This window comes from Bombus impatiens, unplaced genomic scaffold (genome assembly GCF_000188095.3).
Source record: "Bombus impatiens unplaced genomic scaffold, BIMP_2.2 scf_0136, whole genome shotgun sequence".
NCBI lineage: Eukaryota > Metazoa > Arthropoda > Insecta > Hymenoptera > Apidae > Bombus > Bombus impatiens.
The window spans coordinates 3,062,188-3,078,252 of record NT_176555.1 but is presented as its reverse complement, the minus strand read 5'-3'; the positions used below and the strand labels follow the sequence as shown (position 1 = coordinate 3,078,252).

Genomic DNA, 16,065 nt, shown 5'->3' with positions numbered 1-16,065 from the left:
CTATGATTGGTCACTTATTTAAGATAGATTGTAATTGTAACAGAAAATAAGATAAACTTCCGAATATACTGGTATTTGGCGCGCAACGCGCATTTTGTCTTCGCTCATTGAATACTGCTCTTTGGCGCTTGGCTTCAAGACTAAAATTATTGAACGGATTTTAGTGAAACAATGAATCCCGATTTACCATATTCTGTCGAATATGCAAAAAGTTCGAGGGCTTCATGCCAAAATTGTAAGAAAAATATCGAAAAAGATTCGTTAAGACTCGCCGTTATTGTTCAGGTATACCATGTCAACATTATTAATTTTGCATGAATTTATATGTCATTGCTGTAATCAGCATAAGTTTTAAATTCAATTATTGTTCAGCTTCATCAAGGTTACATAATATAATGGCAATTGATGATGTGTTCGACAATACAATATAAAATGCAATATATTTATGAAGATTAATGTTTTTCTATTAATAAATTATTATTTTATCTACATTTAATTTTAATAAAATTGGGGAAATTTATTTAGAATTACTTTTTAATAAAGTCATTGAGTTTATCCATATGTTTTATATTCCTTTAAAACTATTATAATGTTTTAAAATATGTTTGTTAAATTTTAGCTTTTAAATTTTAGAGTCCTGTTCATGATGGAAAGGTACCAAAGTGGTATCATCCGCCTTGTTTTTTCATGAAACAAAGGCCAAAAACTACTGCAGATATTGCTAATTTTGATAATATTCGCTGGGAAGATCAAAAGGAACTTCAAAGGAGAATTGGTTTGTTTATTATATTGCTGTAAATCATATTTGATATTATAATACAATAATATAATGCAATAGTTTGAATCGAACATTTTTATAGAGGAAGCAAGCACCCTTCCATTGCCTGCATCTAGAAAAGGAAGAAAGCGTAGTGGTGGTGGTACTGCTGCTACAGGTCCATTACATGATTTTTTAGTCCAATATGCAAAATCTAACAAATCAACTTGTAAAGCCTGTGAAGAAAAGATAGTACAGGGTGAGATCAGAGTATCAAAAAAAGATTTTGAAAGTGAACATGGCAGAAGATACGGTGGTATAGATAGATGGCATCATCTTGAATGCTTTGCCAAAGTAAGGGAAAGTTTACAATTTTATGAGAGTGGAGATTCACTTCCTGGCAAAGATGAACTTTCCAAAGATGATCAGAAGAAACTCAAAAGTGTTTTGCCAAGAATTAAGGTAGATGATGTCCCACCTGTTAAGAAAATCAAAGATGAACCAGAAGATGCAGAAGAAGAGAAAGAAATGAAAAAACAAAATGATGAATTATTTGCAATTAAAGATAAATTATCCTCTATAAAGAAACCTGACCTCATTACTATGTTAGAAGAAAATGAACAACAAATACCAGAAGGTGTTTCAGCTGTATGTATTTTATTTTAATTAAGTTTATTTTTGATTCAAAGTAAATAAAATATTTAAATGATTAACATATTTGTTGTGTAGATAATAGATCGTTTATCGGATGCAATTTGTTTTGGGGCTTTAAAGCCGTGTCCAAAATGTAATGGACAGCTTGTGTATAATTCAGGTACTGGATACAAATGTACTGGAGATTTGACAGAATGGACAAAGTGTGAAAATATCATGCAAGATCCTAAAAGAAAGAAATTTGTAATACCATCTGATATAAAAGAAGCATATCCAGATCTGTAAGTATTTTCATGAATTAAAATTAAAAGCTATTTTCATAAATTAGCATATTTGCGAAAGACATGTGAAAAAATTAATCACTGTTTCAATGTTTAATAGCAAATCTTTGAAATACAAAGTTAGAAAACGACTTATAAAGATAGCTGTACCATCAACGTCCAGTGCAGTAAAAAAGGAAGATGAAGTTGATTCTGGACCCAAAGTTGAAGCAAAACCCAAGCCATTGAAGCATATGCAATTCTTTATTATAGGGAACATAGGAAAAGATAGAAATACCTTAAAAAAGGAAATTTTACATCTAGGAGGAGAGATAACTTCAAAACTTCATGAAAATGTAGCTGCTATTATATCAACACAACATGAAGTAGATAAAATGAGTAAAAAGATGGAAGAAGCCAAAAGTTTTAACATTCAAGTTATTACTGCAGACTTCATTGAGGAAGCTAAAAAATATACAAAACCTGCTATATCGCTCATTGAAAAGAAAACTATTTCAAGTTGGGGAGGTGACTTGTCTAATAAAATTAACGTTCTCACAGAAAAATCGAATGTCTCAAAAAGTAAAGGGAAAAGTACATTTGAAAAATCAGGATCTGGTAAAATGAAATTGCAATTGAAAAAAGGTGAAACTGTTGACCCAGATAGTGGTTTACAAGATTGTGCACATGTATATCAAGAGGGTAAAAATAAGTATAATGTTACATTGATACTTTCAGACATACAAACTAAAAAAAATAGCTATTATAAGTTGCAGATTTTAAAGCACGATAAGAAAGGTGAATACTGGTTGTTTAGAAGCTGGGGCAGAATAGGAACTACTATCGGTGGTTCAAAAGTACAGAAATTATCTCTAGAGGAATGTATAGCTCAGTTTGAGGAACTATACACGGAGAAAAGTGGAAACTGTTGGAATCAGAGAGATAATTTTGTTAAAGTACCTGGCAAAATGTACCCGGTGGATATTGATTATGGGGATGATGTATCGACAAAATTAGACTCTCATATTAAGAGTGAGTTAGAACTGCCAATTCAAGATTTAATGAAATTGATTTTCGATGAAGCGAATATGAAAAAGGTGATGGTTGAATTTGAAATTGATGTAGAAAAAATGCCGCTTGGAAAATTGTCCAAAACACAAATCCAAAAGGCGTATTCAGTATTAACTGATTTACAAGAAGTATTAAAGAAGAAAGATGTCGATTCGGTTCAGTTGGTTGATGCATCCAACAGATTTTATAACCTAATACCTCATAATTTCGGAGTATCCGAGCTTAAAGTCTTGAATACGATGGAAGAAATCCATGCCAAGTGTGAAATGTTAGACGCATTACTTGAAATGGAAATTGCGTATTCGCTTTTGCATACTAAGGCGGATGCAACAAAGAATCCACTCGATACCTATTACAAGCAACTCAATACTGAAATTAAAATATTGGATAAGGAAAGTGAGGAGTATAAAGTCATTAAAAAATATGTGCAAAATACTCATGCAGCAACTCATACACTGTACGAACTTGAAATTCAAGATGTATTTGTTATTAAGAGACAAGGGGAAGACAATAGATATAAGCCATTCAAGAAATTACACAACAGGAAGTTACTGTGGCATGGTTCTAGAACGACTAACTTTGCTGGTATACTTTCTCAAGGTTTAAGAATAGCGCCACCAGAAGCTCCCGTTACTGGTTATATGTTTGGTAAAGGTATATACTTTGCGGACATGGTTTCCAAATCTGCGAATTATTGTTGTACACACAGCGGAAGCCCTACGGGTTTGTTATTGCTTTGTGAAGTGGCATTAGGTAATATGCATGAACGATATCGTGCAGATTATATTGAAAAGTTACCGAGCGGTAAGCATTCAACATGGGGTCGTGGTCGGACACAACCCGATCCTGAAACTGTTTACAAAATGAAAGACGGTGTTGAAGTTCCATATGGTGTGCCTGTATCTGCTAAATTACCAAAAAAATCCGATTTATTATACAATGAATACATTGTATATGATGTTGCTCAGGTAAAAGCGCAATACTTACTGAAAATGAATTTCAAATACAAAGAGTAATATTTTTTTAAATATTTAAGCAAAATAAACATAAAAGTTTATATCCAATATAATTCAGCTATGTATGTTAAATATTTGGAACTATTCCATTAATAATACTATCTTCCATGTTTTTGTCACAGAAAGTGATGTATCAATTTTCATTTTATATGAACAATAAATTTAAAAATAGTAAATCTTTATTTTTAATATACTGCATCAGGCTGCCTTTATCCTAATATCCATATATCTCAAGAAAGAGAATAGAAAAAATAATTTACACCATTCATTTAATTGATACATATTTATTTTTATTTCATAAAATTAGTATTCAAAATGGAAGTCAAAATAAGATTGATCAAATGTATTAATACGAACATAACCATCTTCTCCACCTGTTGAAAAACTACGTCCATTAGGGTGAAATGCTAGAGAATTAATTGGACCAAAATGTCCTTTTAAACGTGCAAATTCTTCTTCAAATACTAAATGGAAAAATCGAGAATCGAATTTTCCTTGACGAGTGGACGTTGTTGTGACATCCATTGCATCTTGACCTCCTCCAAGAACCACCTATAAAAATACAGTATTTATAAATTTTGATAAATATTATTTCCCAAATGTCTTAATCACTATATGACACATACATGATCAAAAATTGGAGAAATCGTAGCAGAATTAACAGGTCTTTCTGTTTTGTATGTTTTTAATAACATTAACGATTCACTGTCAAATAGTTTAGCAGTATTATCTTTTGAAGCAGTCACGAACATAGTGCCATCTTTGTTGAATTGCATGTCATTTATTTGTGATTTGTGACTTCTGACACTTGTCATCTTTTTTCTTGTCTACAAAAAAATAGATAAAATTATAAAAAAGTTTTAAACATTTAATTCATGAGAATACAAATATATTACATACTCTAACATCCCAAAGAGTGATTTCACCATCTTCATGGCCAGTAATAATTGTTTCATCTAATGCACCCCACAAGATAGCAGTGATTTTGGGACCATTCACAGCAATTCTAGAAATTGCATCTGCTTGTGATAATACTGCATCAACATTTTTGATATCAATGATAAACATTTCACATTGGTGTCCTAAAGCTTTATCTGTAGAGTAAACAGCAAGATTTGCTGAATAACTAAAGCTACATGTTCTCACTGAACTGTTTGTATGAAGCAAACCTATTTCTTTTCCTATAATGTAACATAGTCATATTTTAATAAATAAAGCAAATAAGTGAAAAAATATTATATGTATGTGCAATACAAACCAGTTTGACAATCCCAAACTCTTAGTGAATTGTCACCACTTCCAGATAAAAATCGTGTTGTATCCCAATTAATGTCAATACACCATACTGAGCCATTGTGTCCATTGAAAGATCCAAGGCGTTCTCCATTCAAAGAATACCAAACATTTGGCTTTTTATCCTTACTAGAGGAGAATAATAAGTCTCCTTCTCTATTGTATTTAATTTGCGTTATGGCACGTTCGTGCCCGTGCAACATTAGAGGTTTCTACAAAAAATAATAAATTTATCATTTTTTAATATGTTTTATATTAAATACGTTTCTTTTTTAACAAAAACGACTGACTAAATATTACCATTACTAAATTTTACAATATATGGAATAACGTAACCACAAAATATCACGAAGCAATATGTGATATCAGTTTAAATTATCGCAGTAAGTATTATAAAAAGAATCTTTCAAGCTTTAAAATCGTGAATACAATTTAATAGAAAGAATATCCAAACTCTCAAAAATGCATTCATACTTAATAATGTGTAACGTTTTTAACGTAGCAATAATATTGAGGTTATGCTGTCACATGTTTAAATACATCAAGGAAAATGTACATCGAATCACAATGAAAAACAATATGTAAAATGATTGATATGTATAAAATCACTAACCATTTTGTTTTTAAATAGGCGATTAAATAAAGTGGTCAAAAAGTTAGCAAACACAAACACTCCGTTACCCTAAAGCAGTCATACAACTCTTACAATATAACAGGACGTGAGTTTACTAATACATATAAGGGCTCAATTCTTTTGTGTACATACATATATTTATACTACATCTCAAATTTTATGAAAGTTGGCAACTAGAATCAAGCGGAGATATTCTAGTTATTAGAATTTGAGCAAATTAAATAAACTTAATTATTGTTTAAATAAAAATCTTTCTATATTTTATATTTTATACATTTTTTACATATTTTTTAAAGTTTTAAACTGAAATGTTATATTGTTAAATTCGGTATAGATAACATGTGTATGAACCAATCATAATACGTTTAACTGGCAATTAATATGTTTGTAATATAATTTTTTATTATTATATTTGATTTTTAAATAAGTGTTTGTATATAAATATAACACGTACACAAAATAGTTTAATGATACATAAGTAATCAGGATAAATGATCGTATAAAGGTGGTGTAAAATTTATTAGAGTTTTTACAAAGTACCATGAATAATCACTGAGGTCCGTATCTTAGTTGTGAAGCACTCTGAAGAGTTCAGTCCTGTTCCAAATTCCGGTTGTATATGATACGAATTATTGAAACTGAAAAAGGAAACGAAACTGAAACGGCATGTCCGAAATTACTAACCAACATGAGATCAATCAGAGTTATTGGTTTAAATGGAATGATTATCAAAACCATCTCTCCGATGTAGTTAGACAACTTTTAGAGGAGGACTGTATGGTAGACGTTACCCTGGCTGCGGGCGGGGAACGTATTCATGCTCATCGCATAGTTCTCTGCGCTTGTAGCACTTTATTTCGAGTAAACAATCTTTGTACTCTTAAGAATTCATAGCTTTGAATTTGAACATTGTTTTATGATTACTTTCAAATAGTTTTCAGTGATTAAAGTTTGTACTTCGAATTCGTTTTTATACAGGTTTTAATAATCTTTTCTGTGAAATATATTACAAAATGTAGTGCTCATTACACACTATAATGACATACCTTTCCATGTTAAAAAAATATATATTTCATTTTGTTTTAGGATAGATTAGGTGTGTATATAGCATTCTGCATGATTTGCATAATAATTCATTCCTTTCATTTATAGGAAATATTGAGTCAAGTAAATGAAGATCATCCAACAATAATATTAAGCGATATTTCTGCTCAAGATATAAAATCTATTATAGAATTTACTTACCATGGGGAAGTGAGAGTACCAGTTGAAAATATTAGTACCTTATTAGATGCGGCACGTTCACTAAAAATCTGTGGCCTTATTGAAGTTAGTTATACTTAAAGAGAAAGTTAAAGAGAGTTAAATAGAAATATTTTTCTTTTCTTATCATTATTCTGTTTCTTTGTTTATAGATTGATGGACTTGAAGAAACTGACTCAGTTGTAAACAATAAGGATTTTAATGATAATAATGAAGAGCCAATGACTGTAATTAGCGAGGCTGAAGAAAATGTTATTAATGCGTTGCAACATAGTTATGAAGATTTGGAAGACCAACAAAAAGATGAGGTCGTCGAAAATTCCACTTTGAATAAAAAAAAGAAACGTAGGCGCGATACAACAAAAAGAGATTATAGCGAAGATATGTTGGCAGCGGCAATTAATGATTTAAAAGCAGGGCAGACATTAATAGAAGCTTCTACTAAACATAATATACCACGTTCAACTTTGTACATGCGTGCTAAAGCATTAGGTATACATTTAAACGCATCAAGAAACGAATATCCGGCAGAGTGTATGAAAGCTGCTATAAATGCGGTAATTGGTTGGTATCTATACCATATTTACTCAACATATTAATTCTGTGGCATCATTCAACTTGTCATCATCACTCTTACTACAGGTGGATCAAGCCTACAGCATGCATCAGAACTTTTTAGTATACCAAAGACTGTATTATGGAGGAGGATTCAGAAAGAAGGATATCAAATACTACGTTCGGAAATGAAAAGATCTTATGGATCAGATAAACGGGAAGCTGCAGTTAAGGCTTTAGAAAGAGGAGAGAATTTAACGAAAGTAGCACTTGAATTCAAAGTAAATTATTTAACATTTTGTTTCTTGCTCAATTTTATTTAGGCTCTCTAAGAGTAATAACGGTAATTATGATTTTAGATTCCGAAAACTACTTTATTTAGAGATAAGGCGCGATTGGTAGATGAAGGAAAATTGCCATTATCATTTTGGAAGAAACGTAAGACGGAAAATGAAGAATTGAAAAAATCTCGTTTGGAAGAAGCTGTTGCTGCATGTAAAGGAGGGAAAATGTCGCAAGCAGCAGCATCAATGACTTACCATATTCCAAAAACAACGATATGGAGACGTCTCCAACAAGATGGTAAAAAGTCAGAGCGCTCGTTAAGTTCAAGGAAACAAAGAATAGCTGATTCTAAACATAATACAGAAACAAAGGTACAAGAAGGATCTGATTTTACATATTGCGAGGTATTATGGATTAGTAATATCTATCTTATATCTTCTATTGCCAAAATTTTTGTGTTGCAGATTTTGTGATTGTTAATAAATTTTAATTACAGGTTTCGTCAGAAATTCCTATAACTTATATAGATGAAAATAGTATACCTGAAGATTCTGTGATAATATTAACAGCAGAAGATATGGATGGACTTAATTTAGAAGAGGGACGACAAATTATTGTTAACTCAGTATGTTTTTTATTCATTTTTTTTAAATCGAATTTTTTAAAAATATTTCATAAAAACTCTTCATATATATAAAATTTATATTTTACAGGAATCGGGACAAGAATATGTTCCTTGTGCTATAAGTATTGAAGAAAATTCAAACTATTCACAAACTGAAAGTTAGCATATGAAGTATTACCAATAGAGTAACACTCATTAATATTCGTTTTGTATAATAATACGTGTATTAATTTAGATTTTAGTAATATATATATATATATATCATATATGAAAACAACGCGCGTATACGTATATATGACGCAAGTACATATAAAAATTCCTATCTAATATCTTCATGAGACGATTGAATTATTATTAACGTCTGCATTTTTGTGTGCATTATTTCCTTATATTTATTTATAAATAAACTTTGTTATAATTTTCGTCTTTTAGGAAAATGTATAATAACGTTAATTCAGTTAAATCTGAATTAGAAGCTAGAGATTAATAGAAATGTAGACTTATACGATTCCTTATGTGAATTGGTATAATATGTTTGATTCATGTGAATGTCGCAATGATCAAGCATGTGCTTCAATAAAAATAATTTTTCTTAGAATGTCAAAAATATCTTATACTTTAGTCCCCTATATTTCTAGTAACACTAAATAAAATTAATATCCTAGTAGTGAACTGAGTCATTTATTAGTCAATTCTCTTCGTGCAAAATTGAATAACCAATAATTGCTCGGCTTAAGAACTTATATACGTTTTGCGTTGTAAACGAGAAATAGGGATTAAGACTGGGGATATTTGTTGAGATAATGTCTTGTGGCCGGTAATCTACTACAAGGAACGTGTGGAAACTACGAAATTTCATCATATTACGTGATTACAGACACTTACCACAAATATGGCCCATCAGCTATTATATTCGACAAGTAAATTAGAAAGATTTGTTCTGAACTCCGTTTACAAAAATGCCAATATATTTCAGGTATAAATATGATCTGACATAACCTCTGTTCTTTATCATGAATGACTTCTTTAATAAAGATCAATTCTTATTTAAATTGCTGTATATATATTTGTAGTTGTCCGATACTTTTTGTAATTATGTATATATTTATTTAAATGTGGGTATATAAAGATTAAACTAATAGTATTTGGAACTTTTATAATGTTTGTATAGAATGTTTTTTATGTTGCATTTCATTGCTATATTTGTTATATTGTATGTTATAAAATTTGTTTTAGTTAAGAAGATATTTATCATTGATAAGAAATAGCAACGAAACGAGTGCATTGGAACATTTACGAAATCAATGGAGATTATTATGCGATGAGCCACCAAAAGGATTTGAAAAATTTTTTAAATCAAGTTATTATCCTATACTTATTAATTTGCTCTAAGCTATAAAAAGTAGATTATAAAATATCTTCATTTTCTCATCTGTAGAAAAAGATTCTGGTAAAACGACTGAAAAGATTACTGAGAAAGCTAAAAGAGGACAATCCAAGGAAGCTTCTCAATCGCAGTCATCTAAAGCAGAATCTCAAAAATCTAGTACGCATTCTGCGAGTAGTGATAAACGTACATTTTCATGGGAGTTTAAATGGAATGGAGGCAAGAAATCATTTGGAGATAAAAAGAACGAAAAATTGCTTTTTCTTGGTGTTACATTAATGGGATTGTTTTACATATATTTGCAACAATTATCGAATCAGGCTACAGAAATTACATGGAAAGAATTTGTAACAAAGTAAATGAATTATAATGTATAGTAAAGTAAATGAATAATTTTTTGTAGACATACCCAGTATACAAATTTCATGTAAATGTTTTATGTTAATTCTATTTAGATATTTAGATAAGGGAATAGTGGATAAAGTGGAAGTTATCAATAAACAATGGGTCCGTGTCAAATTATTACCTGGGAATTTTGCGAATGGACAAGTAAGTTTAGAGGTAGTTCAATTTAAGTTTAACAGGTGAATGAATGGATACTTTATTATTGTGTAGGATACTTTATGGTTCAACATTGGTAGTGTTGAAACTTTTGAAAGAAATTTGGAGAATGCACAAATTGAATTAAATATAGAGCCACAAAATTATCTATTAGTACAATACAAGGATGAGCTAGAATTATATCATATTTTAAAAATTTTACCACAGGTGCTTATGTATGGTAAGCTATGTTTATTTTTGTGTAGATATACATTTATGACAGATATTCAGATAATAGCTAGATATAATATTAAATGTTATTTACAGGAGCCATATTTTATGTATTCCGTAAATCAGCAGAATCACTTGGTAAGGGAAGGAAAGGTGGCCTTTTTGGGGCATTAATGGAATCAACTGCAAAAATGGTTAATTCCAAAGATATTGGTGTAAGATTTAAGTAAGTTAATAGAAATATTGTTGTATAATTCTACATTATTGTATTTCAAAAGATTATTATGAATTGTAGACAATTTTCTTCTACTCTGGGCTCTTCTGCCATATTCGTTAGAATGTTTTAGGATGAAATGAACACAGTGAAAAACAAGAGGTATTAACAAAATAACAAAAGCAGATAGAAGACAAACGAATATGCAGTTAAAACAATTAACAAGTAGTCAATTTATAGAGTAGGAAAAAGTTGTGTGCAATTGTACGACTCCCTTTAAGGATATCGTGTTTGAGTAATATTTCATTTATTACCTTTTTGCTATATAATTGCTATAAATATTTCTATGTGTATTATTGAAATTTAGGGATGTTGCTGGGTGCGAAGAAGCTAAGATTGAAATTATGGAGTTTGTAAATTTTTTAAAAAATCCACAACAATATATAGAGCTTGGTGCTAAGATACCTAAGGGTGCAATGCTGACGGGTAAGTACATATAGTTTAGGAATAAATAGCTCTTATTAGTTTTGGATTAGTTTAGGATTATAATTTAGAACTTGTATAATATTTTATAGGTCCACCGGGTACTGGTAAAACGTTATTAGCTAAAGCTACAGCTGGTGAAGCAAATGTACCTTTTATTAGTGTATCAGGTTCTGAGTTTTTGGAAATGTTTGTTGGTGTTGGTCCATCAAGAGTTCGAGATATGTTCGCATTGGCACGAAAACATGCTCCGTGTATATTATTTATTGATGAGATCGATGCCGTTGGAAGAAAAAGGGGAGGCCGAAACTTTGGCGGTCATTCGGAACAAGAAAATACACTTAATCAACTTCTAGTTGAAATGGATGGTATACTATAATAATTGATAAGATCATGTATTGCATTATTCAAAATTTATATTTGTTCGAGTAATATATTTTTTTCTTCAGGTTTCAATACAACTACTAATGTAGTTGTATTAGCGGCAACTAATAGAATAGATATTTTAGATAAAGCTTTGTTGCGACCTGGAAGGTTTGATAGACAAATTTTCGTTCCTGCTCCAGACATTAAAGGTCGAGCTTCTATCTTTAAAGTACACTTGAAACCTTTAAAAATCACAATGGATAAAGACGAATTAGCCAGAAAAATGGCTTCCTTAACGCCTGGTTTTACAGGTATAAAAAGTGAAATTAGTTACTAATAAAATCTTGAAAACAAAGATAAAAGAAGAATGTTAAAAATGTATTGAGAATACTATGAGTGATTTGATTTTAGGAGCTGATATTGCCAATGTTTGTAACGAAGCAGCTTTAATAGCAGCCAGAGACTTGAGCGATAATATTTACTCAAAACATTTTGAACAGGCCATTGAAAGAGTTATTGCAGGCATGGAAAAAAAGACGAATGTCTTGCAACCTGAAGAAAAAAAGACGGTTGCCTATCACGAAGCAGGCCATGCAGTAGCAGGCTGGTTTTTGAGATATGCGGATCCGTTACTGAAGGTGATTCTTAGATTTCAAAAATAGTAATAGTTTGATTATAATTTCACTTATGTTCTTTTATGGGGCAGGTCTCCATAATTCCTCGAGGAAAAGGTTTAGGTTATGCACAATATTTACCTCATGAACAATATCTTTATACAAAAGAACAATTGTTCGACAGAATGTGTATGGCACTTGGAGGGCGAGTGTCGGAAGAAATCTTTTTTGGTCGTATTACAACAGGAGCGCAAGATGACCTACAAAAAGTATTGTCGTGCTGCGTTTCTTTTCTTTTTTTACAAATTTATAACGCGCGTAAGTAATTTACTAATATTGAATTTATCTTTATCAGGTAACTGCAAATGCATATGCTCAAGTCATTCAGTATGGTATGAACGAAAAAGTTGGCAATGTGAGTTTTCAAATGCCACAGCAAGGCGAAATGACTTTCGATAAACCATATTCTGAACACACTGCACAGCTTATCGATACTGAAGTACGTGAATTAATTGAACGAGCCCATACTCACACACGCGATTTACTTACAAAACATAAGGAGAACGTATCTAAGGTATAAAATATTCTTGGTTTATGAAAAAGTTGGCTTTTATGAATATAGTAGCAGATGAATGACCTTACTATTGTTTGATTAGGTGGCCGAACGTTTGTTAAAGCAAGAAATTTTAAGTAGAGACGATATGATAGAGTTACTAGGTCCTAGGCCCTTCCCTGAAAAGTCAACTTACGAACAGTTTGTGGAGGGTACGGGATCGTTCGAAGAGGACACCAGTTTACCTAAAGGTTTACAGGATTGGAATAAATCGAAGAAGGAGGAGAAAAAGGGTGAAAGTACAGATACCTCACCGCAACCAGTTTCAGGAATGAGTTCTCAAAATCAACCGCAACAGCGATTATAAACCATAATATTATGGATTATAGCTTATTAAGTACTTTGTATTATAGTTTGAAATACATGTAATAAGTAGCGATAGACGAATATACACTCGACTGCATTGGTTATAAATGATAATATTATAATTTGCACTCTGCGAAACTTTTAAATATCAATGAAATTAAATACCGTTTTGCAAAAACTTCCATATCGGTTTGATCCACTGTATAACAATGCCCTTTTGTAACAAAAACCAAGTTGTGTACAAAAAGCGTGACAATGAATATAAATTATTAAAACACTTTTCTTATAATTATAATGTGTTGATTGAAGGACACAAAGCGATAAGATGTCAAGGATCGTATGACTTATTTTTAAAGAGTAAATGAGCGAAGTGATGAGTTAGGGAAATGAATAACAACTTTTGTTCACGTCATTTTTTTTGCAACGTATAATTAATAAAGTTTACAAATGTAGTGCAATGAAACTTTTTATCCTTAAATATTGTAAGTACATTGATAATTTGGTATGTTACTGTTTTCGTTTTATCGCTAATTGTTGGGTTTCACTTTGGTGGAATTCCTGTAGTATATTCCAATGAAACATAATGCGTTTACATTAATTGAATTTTTGTTTATATTAAAATAGCAATTGGAAAAAAGAAAAGACCAAACGGAAAGAAATGTAAACGATTCTACTTGCTCTTTGTATATGAAGCTTCATATACATATAATTATTTATGACAAGATTGAAAATGCTTTGATACGACGAAGGTCTCTTCTTTGTCAGTAAAAAGGTCATGGTTCTAGGAACAAACTTTTTTATCCTTGGCGTATCTCGTGTTGTCGTGAATGTATTGTATTTTTATCGCGTTTGTAAGGAGTTTCACGAAATTAAATTAGTAACCGATTAATATAAAATATTATTAACGATGAGCATAGCATATAACAAATTGTACAACATGCATTTCCAGAAAAAATAAAAGAATATCTACGGTAAAAAGAGAGCAAGATGCGTCCATGAATGTAGAAATTCCAGACCTTCGTTTATTTTCTCCCTCATGCATTCACTCACTTATTCTCTCTCTCTCTCTCTCTCTCTCTCTCTTTTCCTTCTCATGTTATTTACGAAGTTAGAACATTCAAAAATGACTTCTATAAGATAAATAAGCTTTGAGCTCATTTAAATGTGGGTTTAAACAAATCGGAGCAATACATGTGCATGCATCTCGATATATCCACTATATCAGTCTTGGGATTTTTCTTTAAAAATTATTTTCATGAGCCGAAACGCCCTTGGGAATATTAAACGTTTTGCCCCGAAGAAAAGTATCGTTTGATCGAAAAATTTGCTAGTGTTTAATTTTATACGCGTCCCGTGTTATTGTTCCCATCAGAAACAATTAGAAATTTAAGAACAGCGACACAATTTATTTCTTCGTTGGCTTTTCTGCACGTATTTTGCTTTTTTTCTTCGCATATTGTGTAGTTACATAAATATAGTATTGAGCGTGCATATTGTATAAAAAAGGAAGACCACAATTGTTTACCATTAATTTCCAAATACATATCTCTGAATTAATTCAACTGATACTCGTTATACGCAGTGTGTTATATAATATCATAGTTAATAGCATGAAAGAAATATTATTCATTTCTAGTTGGCTTGATGCTCTTAGTACGGAACGCAGACAATATGTAAACTTGAAGTTTTCAGCAATGAAAGGGTTACGTATAAACATAAATTTGTATGTAAACATCTGCAATGTTTTTACTTTTACAATGTTTGTTACTTATATGTTACTTTTACAATTTGCAATGTTTTTACGCGTTTCGCATAAAAATTATCCCTTGGTGCTTTTTAATGCTTACAATGTAGCGATAAATGTTTCGAATAACTGCACATTTATTTATAAAAGGTTTTTGTTAATTTTTATAAATGCATATATAAAAAATATAACGTAAATATTATAATAGAGTTTGCAAAAACAATCTTTCTACGTACTTCAAACGCGATGTTCACATACACATACATATGTGTAATTAATGTGTTATTAATGTATATTGTATAAAGAGGACAAAAGGAAAATGATGAATTCAAAATCCAAGAAGAAGAAAAGATCGTTAAGAAATTTTATCATCGATCGTCAGCTTTACATATTTTACTAAAAACCCTTTCCCGACCTTCGTCGCTATATCTTTGATCCCAAGACAGCGTTTTCTTAATTTTTTTTCTTCGTTTTTCATCTCTGAAGTGGCGAATCTTCTCAGCATTTCTACAAAACTATACGATTTATCGAGTAGGTATTTATAGGTTTCGAAAGTTCACCATTAAACTTAGCTCGCTAACTCACTAATCAAATATATCATACAATCACTAAATTATTGCTTTGTCGTGCTTTGTATCACACTAATCTAAATCTTATGTTTTCTGTTTATCTTACGTTTTTTTCCTTTTTTTCCTCGTTTTCATTTTTCCTCTTTTTTTTTAATCCTTTTCACAAAAGCCAGGTTTACTGATGATCATGCCTGCTTCTCTATAAAGTTCTGCTTTCACCGATGCGTTTCTTTTTCCCTAACGTTGTTCGCTCGTATCTTGTCCTTGTGTCTACGTGTGTTTTCTTGTGGTACATGCGAAATGATTCGATGGCGCAGATAACTTGCAGATTTCAGACTTATCGACTCTGCATGAAACTCGAGCGAAATCTAAATTATCGCGTACGGAGGCGAGCCTGGATCGCGCTCTAATTAATTTCATAATTGCATTTAATAAAGGATAACCCGTTTCTTATCTAGTGCCTGAAAATTGTCCGTTTAACGTGCAATGGATAATTCATTTTTCACGTCCTCTTACGTCGTTGCGAATAATTTTCTCCTGAACTACGTTCAGAAATAGAAAATCTTGAAAACGAAGCTTAACATC

At 31.1% G+C, this 16,065-nt stretch overlaps 4 protein-coding genes across 6 annotated transcripts; 3 read left to right on the top strand and 1 right to left on the bottom strand.

The window, feature by feature from the left end:
- Positions 1-36: 36 nt before the first annotated feature.
- Positions 37-3,940, top strand: LOC100740406 (poly [ADP-ribose] polymerase). Of its 3 annotated transcripts, none has more exons than XM_003487020.4 (5): positions 37-285; positions 634-775; positions 861-1,405; positions 1,487-1,692; positions 1,793-3,940. In XM_003487020.4, the coding sequence occupies exons 1-5, from the start codon at positions 172-174 to the stop codon at positions 3,756-3,758; spliced, it is 2,973 nt and encodes a 990-aa protein (XP_003487068.1). In that variant the 5' UTR covers positions 37-171; the 3' UTR covers positions 3,759-3,940. The 3 variants fall into 3 exon arrangements, with proteins under 3 accessions (XP_003487068.1, XP_024221324.1, XP_012237398.1); XM_024365556.2 differs by having other exon boundaries at positions 148-285; positions 620-775; XM_012381975.3 differs by lacking the exon at positions 37-285 and adding an exon at positions 359-382.
- Positions 3,941-4,026: 86 nt separating this feature from the next.
- On the bottom strand, positions 4,027-5,805 carry LOC100740526 (eukaryotic translation initiation factor 3 subunit I). The gene is made up of 5 exons (XM_003487021.4): positions 5,665-5,805; positions 5,017-5,263; positions 4,659-4,939; positions 4,385-4,585; positions 4,027-4,310 (listed from the first exon to the last, which is right to left on the bottom strand). Exons 1-5 carry the CDS (start codon positions 5,665-5,667, stop codon positions 4,062-4,064), a joined length of 981 nt encoding a protein of 326 aa, XP_003487069.1. The 5' UTR covers positions 5,668-5,805; the 3' UTR covers positions 4,027-4,061.
- A 353-nt stretch (positions 5,806-6,158) lies between these two features.
- Positions 6,159-8,828, top strand: LOC100740282 (protein abrupt). Its single transcript, XM_003487019.4, has 7 exons — positions 6,159-6,546; positions 6,838-7,014; positions 7,101-7,512; positions 7,591-7,784; positions 7,863-8,192; positions 8,285-8,413; positions 8,502-8,828. The coding sequence occupies exons 1-7, from the start codon at positions 6,352-6,354 to the stop codon at positions 8,574-8,576; spliced, it is 1,512 nt and encodes a 503-aa protein (XP_003487067.1). The 5' UTR covers positions 6,159-6,351; the 3' UTR covers positions 8,577-8,828.
- Positions 8,829-9,119: 291 nt separating this feature from the next.
- On the top strand, positions 9,120-14,138 carry LOC100740165 (AFG3-like protein 2). Its single transcript, XM_003487018.4, has 13 exons — positions 9,120-9,389; positions 9,650-9,773; positions 9,852-10,155; positions 10,256-10,349; positions 10,416-10,581; positions 10,668-10,797; positions 11,153-11,271; positions 11,361-11,636; positions 11,718-11,945; positions 12,046-12,272; positions 12,341-12,517; positions 12,604-12,822; positions 12,905-14,138. Exons 1-13 carry the CDS (start codon positions 9,306-9,308, stop codon positions 13,166-13,168), a joined length of 2,412 nt encoding a protein of 803 aa, XP_003487066.1. The 5' UTR covers positions 9,120-9,305; the 3' UTR covers positions 13,169-14,138.
- Positions 14,139-16,065: the final 1,927 nt, after the last annotated feature.